Source organism: Hylobates moloch, unplaced genomic scaffold, assembly GCF_009828535.3.
Source record: "Hylobates moloch isolate HMO894 unplaced genomic scaffold, HMol_V3 SCAFFOLD_1, whole genome shotgun sequence".
NCBI lineage: Eukaryota > Metazoa > Chordata > Mammalia > Primates > Hylobatidae > Hylobates > Hylobates moloch.
The window spans coordinates 188,828,505-188,843,923 of record NW_026652276.1 but is presented as its reverse complement, the minus strand read 5'-3'; the positions used below and the strand labels follow the sequence as shown (position 1 = coordinate 188,843,923).

General features: G+C 44.3%; 1 protein-coding gene across 1 annotated transcript in view; it reads left to right on the top strand.

Annotated features, from left to right (window-relative positions):
* LAMB1 (laminin subunit beta 1) overlaps positions 1-15,419 on the top strand; it is an 82,588-nt gene that overhangs the window by 45,171 nt on the left and 21,998 nt on the right. Inside the window, exons 18-24 of the mRNA XM_032756016.2 lie at positions 488-692; positions 1,303-1,446; positions 1,657-1,888; positions 5,315-5,478; positions 7,177-7,401; positions 8,704-8,918; positions 9,611-9,707. Coding sequence (XP_032611907.2) covers positions 488-692; positions 1,303-1,446; positions 1,657-1,888; positions 5,315-5,478; positions 7,177-7,401; positions 8,704-8,918; positions 9,611-9,707 — 1,282 coding nt within the window. The remainder of the gene's footprint in view (positions 1-487; positions 693-1,302; positions 1,447-1,656; positions 1,889-5,314; positions 5,479-7,176; positions 7,402-8,703; positions 8,919-9,610; positions 9,708-15,419) is intronic.

Here is a 15,419-nt window from a genome sequence, read left to right as displayed (position 1 = left end):
TTTTGTTGAGGGGTAATGCTGACGCCAGCGTAAGCAGAATCATTCTTTCTTGCCTCCAAGGTTACTTTGCTTATACTCCACCCCGTGGAAAGGATTTATTCCTTCTAAAAAATATAAAATGTCTCTTAAAAAAATAGCATTTCACTGGGCGTAGTGACTCACACCTGTAATCCCAACACTTTGGGATGCTGAGGCAGGAGGATCATTTGAGGCCAGGAGTTCAAGACCAGCCTGGGCAACAAAGCAAGACCCCATCTCTAAAATAAAAATAAATAGCATTTCAAAAGCTATCAAGCCTTGTAAAATATATCTAAAATTTCCTGCCAAGAGTATTTAGGAATAGGGCGGTTTATACTTTATTTAATGAGTCTAATGATTTCTGTTCGAGGGTCAAAGAAGCATTTTGGTTTTTTACACGTTTGCTTGCTTAAACCCATGCCATGGGGCACCACTGTAAGGATGTTTAGCCGTTCTCATTTCTTCGCAGCTTGTTCTCATGCCATACTGTAAATCACTGGACATCTTCACCATGGGAGGTTCAGGAGATGGGATGGTCACCAACAGTGCCTGGGAAACCTTTCAGAGATACCGATGTCTAGAGAACAGCAGAAGCGTTGTGAAAACGCCGATGACAGATGTTTGCAGAAACATCATCTTTAGCATTTCTGCCCTGTTACACCAGACAGGCCTGGGTAGGTATTGCCTGGCAGCTTCAGCAGCTGCTGTTTCTGGCTCTTGAGTATATCTGGCACACAAAGTGCAGTGGAGTGCCCACCTCCTAGCCCTGTGTTAGGCAGCACAAGGGAAATAGTGTCTCAGTTACAGTTTGTCTTTATCTTTTTAAGTAATATTTCAGTGATAGAGCACCACTGAAGATGGAATTGATATTCAAGAAATATGCAAATAACAGGTGACCAGGGGAAAAGTCCATGAGGATAAAGCATTTCCATAAGCAGGGTAGGGAGTGGGGAATGGAATCAGAGAAGCATCAAATACCTGAAATGTATGTTTTTCTCTTTGAAAGGTCAGACCGTCCTCTGAAGGTCACTGGGCTTTGGCCTAACATTCTGTGATATTTGAGCTTTGAAGGCAAGGGGAGAAAACGTTAATGACCTCCTGCCTAGAAAAACTGCTTTGATCTGCCATCTCTGCCTCCCCTTTCTTCCCTTCCGCTCATCATAGGGATGATACTGTTTTAAACCAGAACTCTGAATAATCCAAAGTAGTAAAGGAGAAAGGATCAGGGAGAGCCAGATGATGTGCTGCTCCGTGTCATGGGTTCTGACCTCTCTTTACCCGCAGCTTGTGAATGTGACCCTCAGGGTTCGTTAAGTTCCGTGTGTGATCCCAACGGAGGCCAGTGCCAGTGCCGGCCCAACGTGGTTGGAAGAACCTGCAACAGATGTGCACCTGGAACTTTTGGCTTTGGCCCCAGTGGATGCAAACGTAGGTTCCTCAAAAGCATTGTTATGCATTCATTCAGATTAACTCAGCCATCGTGGCAGGGCTCCATCGCTGCAGAGCTGATGCTTCCCTCCTGAAGTTGATCACACCAACCCATGAGCAATCTGAATTGGGGACAGGGTGCTTATAAAAGGGGCATGTTTCCATTGAATGAGTTTCTCAAGGCAGTTCCTTGTTTGCCTGTTTCTTTAGCTTGTGAGTGCCATCTGCAAGGATCTGTCAATGCCTTCTGCAATCCCGTCACTGGCCAGTGCCACTGTTTCCAGGGAGTGTATGCTCGGCAGTGTGATCGGTGCTTACCTGGGCACTGGGGCTTTCCAAGTTGCCAGCCCTGCCAGTGCAATGGCCACGCCGATGACTGCGACCCAGTGACGGGGGAGTGCTTGAACTGCCAGGACTACACCATGGGTCATAACTGTGAAAGGTATGCAGATGCTGAAAGTAAGGAGAATGCAATGATCTCTGGCTGAGCAGACAGCATCTTAGACCAACCACAGAATTCATCTCCACCAGGCTTCAGCTCACTCATTCATTTCTAACCACCTCATTATTTTCTAGGATCTTGTTTGTTTATCCAGTACATAATGAGTTTCCATCCTCTATGTGCCAGCCACCGTTCTGGTGCTGGAGATACCGCAGAGAACAAAACTGACATGAATCCGTCTTCTTGGAGAGTCACCCTAGAGCTTACCATAGGGCTGTATAGAAATTCTGTCTGTCTCAGCAGATTCTGGCCGAGGATAAGAGTTGTGAAATGCTCCTGCCTAATTTAGGCGAAAGGAGAAACTAATCCAAATGGGATTAGTCATTTTAAATAGCCTTGTTTTTCAGAACATTTTATGCAACTGCAGTTTCCAGGAGACTCTATAAAACATGCCTAAGTAGATCTGTTCTCCAGTTAGCAAATGTCAGTTGAATAATCATTATGGATGTGGTAGATATAGAGTAAGAATAGGAGAGAGAATGTACCTTCCTAACATTAATAGGATAGCTCAATAGATAAAAAATAGTCCATATGAAAAAATTACCTGCTGATTTACACTGTTCGTTACTAATTAAGAAATGCAGACAGTACTGTTAGAACTGGCTTTTTGGGGGTAATAGTCTCCACCTTTTCACTGTGATAATTTTTCTCTCTTCCAACATCCATTCGCCCTATAGAAGATATTTGTTTTTAAAAGTCACTTGTGAAACATTGCAGCAAGTGCTTCAGTCAGTGGTGAAGTTACTCATCAGATGAAAGAGAAATTGTTAGTGAAAAACTGAGTATGTGATTAACTTTTGGCATGAAGATGTTCATGGAGGCAAACACGTGGCTCTCGGCTCAATGCTAGAACGGTATTCAAGAATTTGGAGGTCCCACGGACTACCCCTTGAATAAAAATTATCACTTCCAACTTAAAATTGTGCTGTAAAAAGATAGCAAGGACACAGTTATACAACAGTGAAAGGAGGAAGTTAATATATTGGGGTCATCTTTTTCTTTTCTCTCCTGTTTTCCATTATTGTTTTTTCAAAAAGAGGTGGAGAATACGAGAGAAAGACATGAGAAAAAGATTAACAGGGAGCAGAGAGAGGAGGGGAAACAGAGGTAAACAGCAAAAGAGGCTGCCACAGTGCCGATTCAGAATCAGCATTCACACTGTGGAATGCATTTGAAGGAACATCGTGTCAGAATGGCATAGTTGATATCTGTGACCAGCTTTGAATTTTATTTGTAAAGGGTTTTGAGAATGAGAAAGGGTGTGGGAGAAGGAAGATTTTTAACTCTAGATTTGGGTGGCAAACACTTGATTTTAAGTATCTGGAATTCTATCTAATTTGAGCCAGTTTCTATCATTCTTTTTTCTCATTCCAAGATAACCAGAGTTTCAATCCTGTGAATTTATAGAGAAACTCTACACTTAGATCGTCCCCAAGGGGAGGCAAGAAATGAACACTCAATTTCTATCATGATGTATTTGGATTGCCTCCAAAAGACTTGAGAAACAAATTGAATTGGAAATCCTTGGACTTCAGTTCCTGGCCCAATTCTGCTTCTAACTTGCTTTCTAACCTTGGGTGAGTTAGGATACCCGGCTTTTAAAAAATTTTTTTGAGATGGAATTTCGCTCTCGTTGCCCAGGCTGGAGTACAGTGGTGCAATCTCAGCTCACTGCAACCTCCGACTCCTGGTTCAAGCGATTTTCCTGCCTCAGCCTCTCGAGTAGCTGGGATTACAGGCACATGCCATCATGCCTGGCTAATTTTTTGTATTTTTAAGACAGATGGGGTTCCACCATGTTGGCCAGGCTGGTGTCGAACTCCCAACCTCAGGTGATCCACCTGCCTCAGCCTCCCAAAATACTGGGATTACAGGGGTGAGCCACCGCACCTGGCCGGAATATCCAGCTTTTCATAAGTAGAATAACTAGGTTGGATTAGATTGTCTCCAGAGTTCCTTCAAGATGCTACGTTGTAGGAAATTAAAAAGTAACCTAATTACCATTCATCTTGACAAGCAGGCTAACATGGTAAAAGAATGTATTGCTAAAAGGACACCGAGTTCAAATTCTGGCTCATTAACTAATTGTATAAACTTTGAGAATCCTTTGACCTCCATGTATTATCTTTAAAGAGTGGAATTGATGTGTTGGATGTGGGAATTAATAAGTAACATGCCCCATCCCTGCCTGAGTTCGGAACCACCTGAGAGACAAACACAGGGGCTACACAGCTGGAGAGCACCCCTCTCACCCTCTCAGCTCCAGTACTGGGAAACGCTGGGTTGTAGGACATGGCTTTAGACCTGTGGCCACCGTGGGCTTGCCAACACATCACCCCTCCCAGGCATAGGCAGAGGCTGACAGGTATAAGCCACCCCTAGGAGGACAGACTCCGTAATACAAGAGGGAGCAGAACTGAATGGTCAGCACAGGCAGGCAGCTGATAGAACACTCAAGTGCACATGGGGAGAGGTCGCTCTTCCTCTGGGGAGCAGTGAGTGAGGGGCCAGATGAGGCCATGGGTGTCACTCGAACGCAGTGGTCCTGCAAGTAGGATCCCTAGATCAGCAGCATCAGTATTACCGGGGACCTACTGAATCAGAAACTCGGTGGGAGGAGCCCAGTCATCTGTTTCAGGTGATTCTGATTGAAGCTAAAGTTTGAGAGCCACTGTTCCCATAGTAAATCTTCCACATGAAAACATAGAGAGGTGGGCAGATCACCTGAGGTCAGGAGTTTGAGACCAGCTTGACCAACATGGTGAAACCCCATCTCTACTAAAAATATAAAAATTAGGCTGGGCCTGGTGGCTCACACCTGTAATCCCAGCACTTTGGGAGGCTGAGGCAGGTGGATCACCTGAGATCAGCAGTTCAAGACCAGCCTGGCCAACATGGTGAAACCCCGTCTCTACTAAAAATACAAAAATTAGCCGGGTGTGGTGGCGCATGCCTATAATCCCAGCTACTCGGGAGGCTGAGGCAGGAGAATCGTTTGAACCGGGAGGTGGAGGTTGCAGTGTGCTGAGATCATGCCACTGCACTCCAGCCTGGGCAACAGAGTGAGACTCCATCTCAAAAAAACAAAATAAAAAAAAACAGCCAGGTGTGGTGGTGTGTGCCTGTAGTCCCAGCTACTTGGGAGGCTGAGGCAGGAGAATCACTTGAACCCGAAAAACAGAGGTTACAGTGAGCTGAGATAGTACCACTGCACTCCAGCCTGGGTGACAGAGCAAGACTGTGTCTCAAAGAAAACAGGAGGGGTGGAGAAGAGTGTGCCCAAACAGAACAGTTTTCAAGACTTCCTTGGAACAGGTTTCTTAGAACTGTGGGGTCATGGCCTGTTCTCTTCTGTGACTGATGCAGGTGTTTGGCTGGTTACTATGGCGACCCCATCATTGGGTCAGGAGATCACTGCCGCCCTTGCCCTTGCCCAGATGGTCCTGACAGTGGACGCCAGTTTGCCAGGAGCTGCTACCAAGATCCTGTTACTTTACAGCTTGCCTGTGTTTGTGATCCTGGATACATTGGTAAGTCGTGTGCAGACTGGGCGGCAAAGAGGGAGGAAAAGATGTCTTTATGAGTTCATTGTTAATGAGAAAAAAAGATGCAAAGTGAACCAATTAAGTCTACTTTTATAATTTTTAATTAAACATTAAAGTTAGAAAAGATGCTCTTTTCCTATTTGGCACATGGGGTAGAGTGCATTCATATTGAGTCTCTGATAAGAATGTTATAACAAAGCAGGAAAGTAAGCTCGTGGAAATCTAGAAACCCTGTGGAACACTTTTCTGTTATTAGACATTAGAAAGATTAACTTAAATTTTACTCCTGCCTTTCTTTATCCAACTCCTAGCAAAAGTATCTCAAAGCTGTGAGGTTACCAAATAGTAGTCAGAAGAAAAGAATATCATCCAGGGAATCACAAGATGGCTGAATATATTCCTCACTGTTATGATACTCACATTATCTGTCAAGATTCAATTAATCTAGCTGGGTTGTAAAAAACCTCCTCTTATTTCATCCTTGAAGCCACTATTACAAATACTAATTATGCTTATACATAACTCAGTAAATATTTTTTTGCATATAATTTCAGAATTTCTTAGGGAAATTGGTCATCATTAAAGATCCCATTTTTCAGGTTGCTCACAGAGGAGTGGTAACTTTTCAGTTTGTGTAATTCTTTGTTTTGTTTTGTTTTTGAGACGGGGTCTCACTCTGTCGCCCAGGCTGGAGTGCAGTGGCACAATCTCAGCTCACTGCACACTCCGCCTCCCGGGTTCATGCCATTCTCCAGCCTCAGCCTCCCGAGTAGCTGGGGCTACAGGCACCCGCCACCACGCCCGGCTAATTTTGTTTTTGTATTTTTGGTAGAGACGGGGTTTCACCGTGTTAGCCAGGGTGGTCTCGATCTCCTGACCTCATGATCCGCCCACCTCGGCCTCCCAAAGTGCTGGGATTACAGGCGTGAGCCACCGCGCCTGGCCCACTTTCTGTAATTCTTGAATTAGGCCAGGTGTGGTGGCTCATGCCTGTAGTTCCAGCACTTTGGGAGGCTGAGGCAGGAGGATTGCTTGAGCCCAGGAGTTAGAGACCAGCGTGGGCAAGATGGTGAGACACCATCTCTCCAAAAAAAAAAAAAATTTACAAAATTAGTCAGGTGTAGTGCTGCAAACCTGTAGTCCCAGCTGCTGGGAAAGCTGAGGCGGGAGAATTCCTTGAGCCCAGGAATTGAAGGCTGCAGTGAGCTATTATCATGTCACTGCATTCCAACCTGGGTGATAAAGCAAGGCCCCATGTCTTAAAAAAATGTAATCCTTGGATTTTGGATTAGGATTTTTACATGAAGCTACACTTTACATTGTTAGTTTGCTCCCAACCTGCTCCACCCCCATGTGCTCAGAAGCTAAAGTCTCATGTGCTAGGACCTAACTGTCCATACCCGCTGTGGCCTCTGAGGCAGCTGCAGCACTGTTAGAGACTACAAAATATTAGATTGGTGCAAAAGTTACTATGGTTTTTGCCACTGAAAGTAATACTGCCTTCCTCTCACAACTCAAAGCCTATTCTTTCCCCTTCAGATGCGATCACCCTGGGCTCTGTAAATAGCGCAGCAAAGATGAAGCACCGCCATGATCAGCTGTCTCTAGGCATGAGTGTTGGTGCACTGGTGAGCTTTCAGTCAATAAGCTAAACATCTTGTGCTTGGTTTTATTGGGTGACAGGTTCCAGATGTGACGACTGTGCCTCAGGATACTTTGGCAATCCATCAGAAGTTGGGGGGTCGTGTCAGCCTTGCCAATGTCACAACAACATTGACACGACAGACCCAGAAGCCTGTGACAAGGAGACTGGGAGGTGTCTCAAGTGCCTGTACCACACGGAAGGGGAACACTGTCAGTTCTGCCGGTTTGGATACTATGGTGATGCCCTCCGGCAGGACTGTCGAAGTAAGATGCACATTTATTCTGCCCGCTCCTTAGAATGACTTCCACCTTTTTTTCATTATCAGCAGATTTTATTCTTCCTGTATTTATTTCACTTGGGAAAGCATTTGTTCAGAGAGGTAAAATTTCACTTTCAACTAAAGAAGATGAGACCAAATTTTTTTTTTTTTTTGAGACAGAGTCTCACTCTATCACCCAGGCTGGAGTGCAGTGGCATGATCTCGGCTCACTACAACCTCCGTCTCTGGAGTTCAAGTTGATTCTCATGGCTCAGCCTCCCAAGTAGGTGGAATTACAGGCACGCCCCACCACGCCCAGGTAATTTTTGTATTTTTAATAGAGACGGGGTTTCACCATGTTGGTCAGGTTGGTCTCGAACTCCTGACCTCAGGTGATCCACCCGCCTCGGCCTTCCAAAGTGTTGGGATTAAAAGCGTGAGCCATTGCACCCGGTCATTTTAATTTTTTTCTTTACATCCACATTTTCTGGCAGGAGTGAGGTCTCAAGATGTGACTCAGTGCCTGGGAGAGATAACAGGAAAGAAAAACCATGTAGCTGTCCCCATGATAAATGGCATCCAGTAGAGGGTATTGACGGTATGCTCTGCCCATGAACTTGCTGGTTGGATGGACTTCGAAATCCTAAATACCCACTGTGGTCCCACCTTTTCTAGTGGCATTGATGGAATAGAGCCTTCCAGCTTAAGGAAGAGAAAGAAGCAGCATCTCTAACATCTCTCTTTTGGACCTCTTTATTTCTCTCTTACTGAGATCAACTAGCATTTCCTCCTGCTGCAGCTGCACAGCCCCCAGGCTCCTGGCTTTGTTTATACAAACGTGTGGAATGCTAGGGACCAGCAGGACTGGATTCCTTAAAAGCCTAAGTAGCTTAAAGGGCTTTTACCTGCTATGTCGGACACGTTTATTATGGCTGTTCTCTGCCAAGAGTTTGAAATTATTAGATATCTCAATTCCCACTGGCATATTTTTTTTTATTATTTCCAGTTAAGCCTTCAATTTTAAAATGACTCACCAGCATCTTGTCAAATCTGTGTATTTTGAACATACTTTTAGGTGAAATGTGTCATTGTGTGTATCTGGGAAATGTCAGAACTGTGTAAGACATCATGAGAACTTCTAAACAGTAATTTTAGCTTTATTTTTGTATCACCGCAATTTCTTTCCTTCTTTGCATTTCAAGGTCAAGATGTGAAGTGGGAACATCTTAGCGTTTAGATGTGGCTAACATCTGCATGCCTCTGTATTTGGGAGTGTGACATAAGTAAACGTGATGTTCTTTTTCAGAGTGTGTCTGTAATTACCTGGGCACCGTGCAAGAGCACTGTAATGGCTCTGACTGCCAGTGTGACAAAGCCACTGGTCAGTGCTTGTGTCTTCCTAATGTGATTGGGCAGAACTGTGACCGCTGTGCACCCAATACCTGGCAGCTGGCCAGTGGCACTGGCTGTGACCCATGCAACTGCAATGCTGCTCATTCCTTTGGGCCATCTTGCAATGAGGTGAGGAGCTGCTGCTGGGGATGATGCCTTTATGAGCTCAGGTGTCAGCCTATGGTGACTTTGCCCCAGTTAGAGCAAGGCACCAGGGCACACAGCTTGAAACACAGCATGGCCTGGATCTTAGCCCTCATTTGTACCCCTTGGCTGGGTCTACATAACTGTGCACAGAGTCCCCATCAGACACATCCATAGCATTTCAATAGAGGGTCCCAGCTGCAGATGCAGACTCACATAACAATAGACAAGGGTGTGCTATTTCTCTTCAGTACCTGGCCGCTGAAGCAGACTCTTTTCTTAGCTTCTCAACTTGAAAGGAACCAATTAGCCATACCCAGCATTGTAAAGAGTGCTGTTGTTTCCTGACACATGCTAAGGAGGACATACTCCCTAAGTCAGGCGAGTCAAAGGTGACCCAGGATTGTGGCTGATCTGTGAGGATAAAAGTGAGGAAATACGTAAATAAATAATAACATGCCACAGACCTTTCCAAGCCCTGTTGCAAAAGAGCAGTTAGATGCTGGCATGGGGCTCTCGACACCTACGATCGAAGTGGGAGTCCCTTTTCCTAGTCAGTGGAGACCTTCTCAGGTAAGCAGTTCCATTCCCATTTCTAACTGGCAGCTAGAAAAAAAAGATGACAACTGGCTTCTGGCCTGAAGCCTGCTTGACCAAGGTCTGTGTTCTGGCTGCAGTTCACGGGGCAGTGCCAGTGCATGCCTGGGTTTGGAGGCCGCACCTGCAGCGAGTGCCAGGAACTCTTCTGGGGAGACCCCGACGTGGAGTGCCGAGGTGAGGTGTGGGCGTTCTCGCGTTGACTTGATCAGAGAGTGGAGGGAACAGGGGTTCTACAAGAGCCTTCCGTAAATTATAAAACACAGTACAAATTAACGTTTCTATAAGAACCTGTATTTAATTGCCAAAGAAATTAACACTGATTGTTTAAAAAACAATCTAACAAATCTAGCCCTGCCCATAAGTATAGGTAGTCAAGAGTGGATGTGCATACTCTCCCGGCCCCACACCCTGGGGTAAAGTTTGTTTCTGTGTGTCTGTAAGCGCACGTGCGCGCGCGCGTGCACACGCACACACACACACACACACACACACACACACACACCACAAATACACACAGAGCTGCTTTTTAAAATACTTTTAACCAGAGTGGGACCATGTGAACCACATGTTTGGCAAAGTGACTTTTTATCTCCTCTAAACAGTATTTCGTGGCCAACCTCCTTGATGGCACAAGAAGAGGTAAATGGTTATCCTAGTAAGATCACTGGATTCAGTGGATCAACTAGACTCTGCTGACAGTTTAAGCTCTTGGCGTATGTGCGTAAGATAACATCCCTACCAGTGAAAACTGGAGGGCAATGTCGTGGAGACTTCGTGCACAACGAAGAGCTCCAAGGTCAGGGGCTCCAAGTCAGTTTAATGTGAATAAAACCCAGATTTTCACCTAAGCTTATGATTAAACAACAACAAAAAAAAGATGGAAACGACATTTTCTTAGGAACAAAAACTTGTTAAAATTATGTGAATCATAAAGATTGCTTGATTTTTATGGTATTGCAATTTTTTTGACCTGGAAAATTATTTTTCAGATCTTAAAGTCAAAATATGGAAAAGATTGAATGGGCTGTTGCAACTCTGTTATATTCTTTCTTTCCTACTTGATTTTCTTCCCTGTTTTTAATTGATCATTATGGATAAATATTTTCTGTAGTTTCTTATGTGCTCTTTGGTATATTTGTTGCACATCTGAAATTATAGGTCTTTGCTGGACTCTTAATTTTTTTTTTTTTTTTTTTGAGACGGAGTCTCACTCTGTCACCCAGGCTGGAGTGCAGTGGCATGATCTCGGCTCACTGCAACCTACACCTCCTAGGTTCAAGCGATTCTCCTGCCTCAGCCTTCCAAATAACTGGGGTTACAGGCAGGCGCCACCACGCCCGGCTAATTTTTGTATTTTTAGTAGAGATGGGGTTTCACCACATTGGTCAGGCTGGTCTCAAACTCCTGACCTCATGATCCGCCCACCTCGGCCTCCCAAAGTTCTAGAATTACAGGCGTGAGCCACTGTGCCTGGCCAGGACTCTTAAATTTTTTAAATGACTGTTTTCTTTTTTTGGACACAACTACAGCAAGAAATAATACAGCTCTTCAAGTTGGCAACTCATTCAATATCTCCTCTAGAAGGTCAGGAACCTAGAAACTGTGTTCCTTCAGGGTGCAAACCCATGTGTTCCTTAACAGCAGAAAAAGGTCAGTGGGCAAGACCAGAACAAATTAGATATGATTTGTTTTTTAAGTTGAGGCTTAGCCAGAAGGGTTTGCATGGACCTCTTAGATTAAGGTTTGTTTCACAGTGGGGATAATGTTTGCTATGTCAATAAACAGGTACTTTTCTTTCATCATTCTCCAAATTTGGTTCTTAGCGAGATCTGACATCCCCTCTTCCATTAGAAGGTATTGAAATCTAGTGGACCAGTTTCTCCAAGATGACTCTTGAAAGTAAAACTCTGCTTAAAATCTGTTTTTTCCAGGGCTCTAATCACTACTCTGTTAAATTCCTCAAACTTGTAATGCCCCAAGGCTTGATTTTTTCCAGATAATGGCTCTATCCTTGCTCATACCCTGATTCTGTCAGCATGTGTCATTGGCAAAATAGCTTTCTCTGCCAAAGCTTTCTGACCTTTGGCTCCATCTTAGCTTTGTTAGCAGGAAAGGCCTGCTACCCAGAGTCAGTCAATCACAGAATTGTTCATGTGGTCCTTAGAACTTTATCCTTACCCTTTTATCTTTTCTTTAAACTTTCGCCTCTAAATCTGCCAGGGAAATTGTGACTTACAGGAACCTTGTCAACTTGTTTGGGTCAAAAGTTAGATCCTGTTTTAGAAACTCTGCGAAGAGTGAGATTCATGGCATCATTGTTCGCCACCTTCTTTGTTCATTTTATCCAGAAGAAAGGTCAGCTCATTACGTAAGAAACTTTTCATCAGGAAAAACAAACAAGCAATAAAAAACAGAAACTAAGTATTCTGCAAGGAAACCTGGTTTGTTTAAGGAGTATGTATTGAAACTGGATATGTCTGTTCCTTTTTACTCCTCCCTTTGGCATATCCTTTTTTTCTGTAAGATAATCATAGAAATTTAGTTAATGGAGGAACTACAAAGATCACATGGCTTTATGGTTTGCCCATTGTGCTGGACAATCCCGGTGGCACAAGGGCAGCAGGGATGCAGACAGATGAAGAGATCCCACAGCCAAGAGTGTAGGTCCTGAAGCCAGGCTGCCTGCATTCAATTCAAGCAATTGGAACTCCTGTATTAGAAGAAAACAAAGTCCCTTCTCATCTCCTCACCCAGTATACTCCTCTTTTTACTCAGCTTGATAGTAATCTTTCCAGTCCTCTCTGCATTTATATGTATACATCATTCATATTCGTGATCCTAATAATGATACCCAGTCAGCTCACACCAGCAAGAAAAAGTTGGTTTCAAGCCCTCTGGAAGTATTGGAAGCTCCAAGTGAGCACAAGTGAAAATACCCTAAGACATACTTCCAGGTTCTAGATCTAGGTGTTCCATTTTCTCCTTGTTTTCACACTACATTGTCATCTCTCCAACCTTATCTTTAGTTTTGTTTTTTTCATGGAAGACCAGAAAGCCCCTTTCCCCAAAGTGTTAAAATCTGGGGTGAAGGCAGCTGACCTCATTGCAAACTTTGGCAATTCAAAGTTATAAAATGTTAGCCGGGCATGGTGGCTCACGCCTGTAATCCCAACACTTTGGGAGGCCAAGGCGGGCAGATCACTTGAGGTCAGGAGTTCGACACCAGCCTGACCAACGTGGTGAAACCCCATCTCTACTAAAAATACAAAAATTAATCAGGTGAGGTGGCGCACACCTATAATCCCAGCTACTTGGGAGGCTGAGGCATGAGAATCGCTTGAACCCAGGAGGCAGAGGTTGCAGTGAGCAGAGATCGCGCCGCTGCACTCCAGCCTGGGCGACAGAGCAAGACTTTGTCTCCAACAACAACAAAAAAAGAAGATATAAAATGTTGGGGCATCTTTCTTTGGGGTGTTAAAGTAGATACTATCTCTCCTTTGTGCCCACAGTGGCTGAGCTGGGGTGGGGATATTTGGAAATTTGGGAGGAAGGGAGTATTTTGGGTCATCACCATAATGGGGTCATTGCTATAGGCACTTGATTTGCAGGAGCCAAGAATAAAATGTCCCTCAGTGCTTAAGGCAGTCTGTCAAACAGAGAATGTGTTGGATCCTCAATGCTTTTAGCACTCTTTGGAGAAAGCTCATAACCTACAAAGCACCCAGAGAGAGTGAGAATTGATTTGAGTGGACAATGGGGGATTGATTCATGGCCAGCTACGGGGCCTGGTGCAGTCAGGGTGGCAACAGGAGTAGGACCAGTGTGGCCTGTGAAGGCAGGGGCCAAGATGCAGAGGCAGACAAGGCTCTTGGTTATGTTTGTGCTGGAATGCATTCACGAATAGAAACAGGAGGACAGGGGCTTTCTGAAGGGATGGGCCCAGAGATCAGCAGGGACAAGAAGAGGTGTCATTCAAAATTAGATGGAACTATGCAAAAATAACTTCAGCTCTTTTCTCTAGTTATGTAATTGCTTGACAAATAGGTTTTCAGTTGAATTGGTTTGTTAGAGGGCATAAATTTAGACTTTCTGGTGCCAACTAGCTAACAATATGCTTATAGAAAGATTTAAGTCCTAGCTAAGTATTCTCCTTATGGAAAAAAAGAATGTAGTTATGTAAAAGACAAATGAGTTGAGCCTCCAACTTACAGACTGTTGAATGTTCCTATTGTCCAGGCGGGTTGGGGCTGTTGGTCGATGGTGCCAAGCCTGAACAAGCCCACCACTGTGCTGGGATGGAGAGGGAATCTCGTCCACCCACCATGAACGTGCTGGAGAAAACAGCCTGGAGCACTGCATTGTCCTCCTCAGGAGTCAAAGGGTCACAGGAGGAATCTTTCTGTTGATTCATAGATAGCAAAAAGGAAGGGTAAAGTTTCCACTTGGGGCCTCTGGCTCTTGGAAAAGGGCAGTGTCTCTAAACCCAGGCAAACCGTAAATGTGGGGCATAGGCAAGAGGCTCCGGGTAGTGGGCACTTCCCCATCCTGCTTGTTTCTCATTTCGTGTTTTTTAGTAGAAAAACACAGTATGTTCTTTTGCCCAGACATTAATCTTTAGAATGCCTGTATTTTCTAATGTTGGGATTTCTTTCACAACCACCCACCTTAATATTTCCATTGTGACTCAGAAAATCAGACTTCATTCGATTCTTTAGAGAACTATAAATACTGTTGTCAGTAGAGTGAAGTCTTGTCTTATGTAATCCTAATTACAGAATGTGTTCTCAGAAGAGGTAGGCTAGACCAGAGCTGGGCAGACCACAGGCAGAGGCCAAATCCAGCCCCCTGCCCACAGTAGTTAATTAAGTTTTACACCCACTTGTTTATGTATTTTCCCTGGCTACTTGTAGGCAGCAATGCCAGAGTCAAGTCATCATGACAGAGACAGAATGGCCTGAAAGCTGGATTTACTATTTCAACTTTTACATTAAAACTTGGTGACCCCTGTGCTAGACAGGCAGTCCATTTCTGCAGGTAAAATTATATTCATCCCCCAACTTTCATTCCAAAATTGAAGTTATATTACTGAGGCCAAAAAGGGAAAAGGATAGAAGAGAATGTCAGAAAAAAGAAAATCTCATGTAAGAGATAAAAATTATTTAAATTGCCCTTGCTTTTAGTAAATAGAAAGGCCTAAGTAAAGTATCAGTAAAATTATTGGCATTGCAGCAGATCCTGGAGTCCCATGTTGCTTTGAGGCAAGGTCCACGGCAGAAGAGAACCCCATTACCTGAGTCTTAGGGTGTAGCACTTTCTCTGTCCCAAGGCAAATTTAAGTTTCCAACAAAAAGGAGGAGAATCAGCCCAATTATGAGTGACCAGTGGTGTAAAGTGGGGAGTGGACCCAGAACAGCTGATAATGTTCTGCCACTTGCAGGCTATTTGGCGACATGGGGTACATAAAATGAAGTAACAAGATAGCAGAAAATAAGTGGCACAAACTTTTCAGTTGTCAGAAGAGGGCAAGATCAGTAGGAACTGGAGTCATTAGGGAAGAGTCTGCAGAAAAGATTAGCTCTAGTGGCCATCTACAGAGAACGTGCTGAGTGCCAAGCACTTTTAGGCATATTATATAAGTATTCTTAATTTTGTCCTTGCAACAAAGAACCTATGGGGGTAAGTATCATCTACCATTTCACAGTTGACTAATCTCAGACTCAGAGAGGTTAAGGGACTTGCCCAAAGGCTTATCTCGAGTGAGGAAAGAACTGAGATCTGAAGCCAGGCCTATGTGGCCCCATGTCCCAGCTCTTTCCACAAGCCTGGGGGCTCCTCATTGACAGCTGGTATTTAGAGAGAAAATTATCATCCAAGCTAAAGGACAAT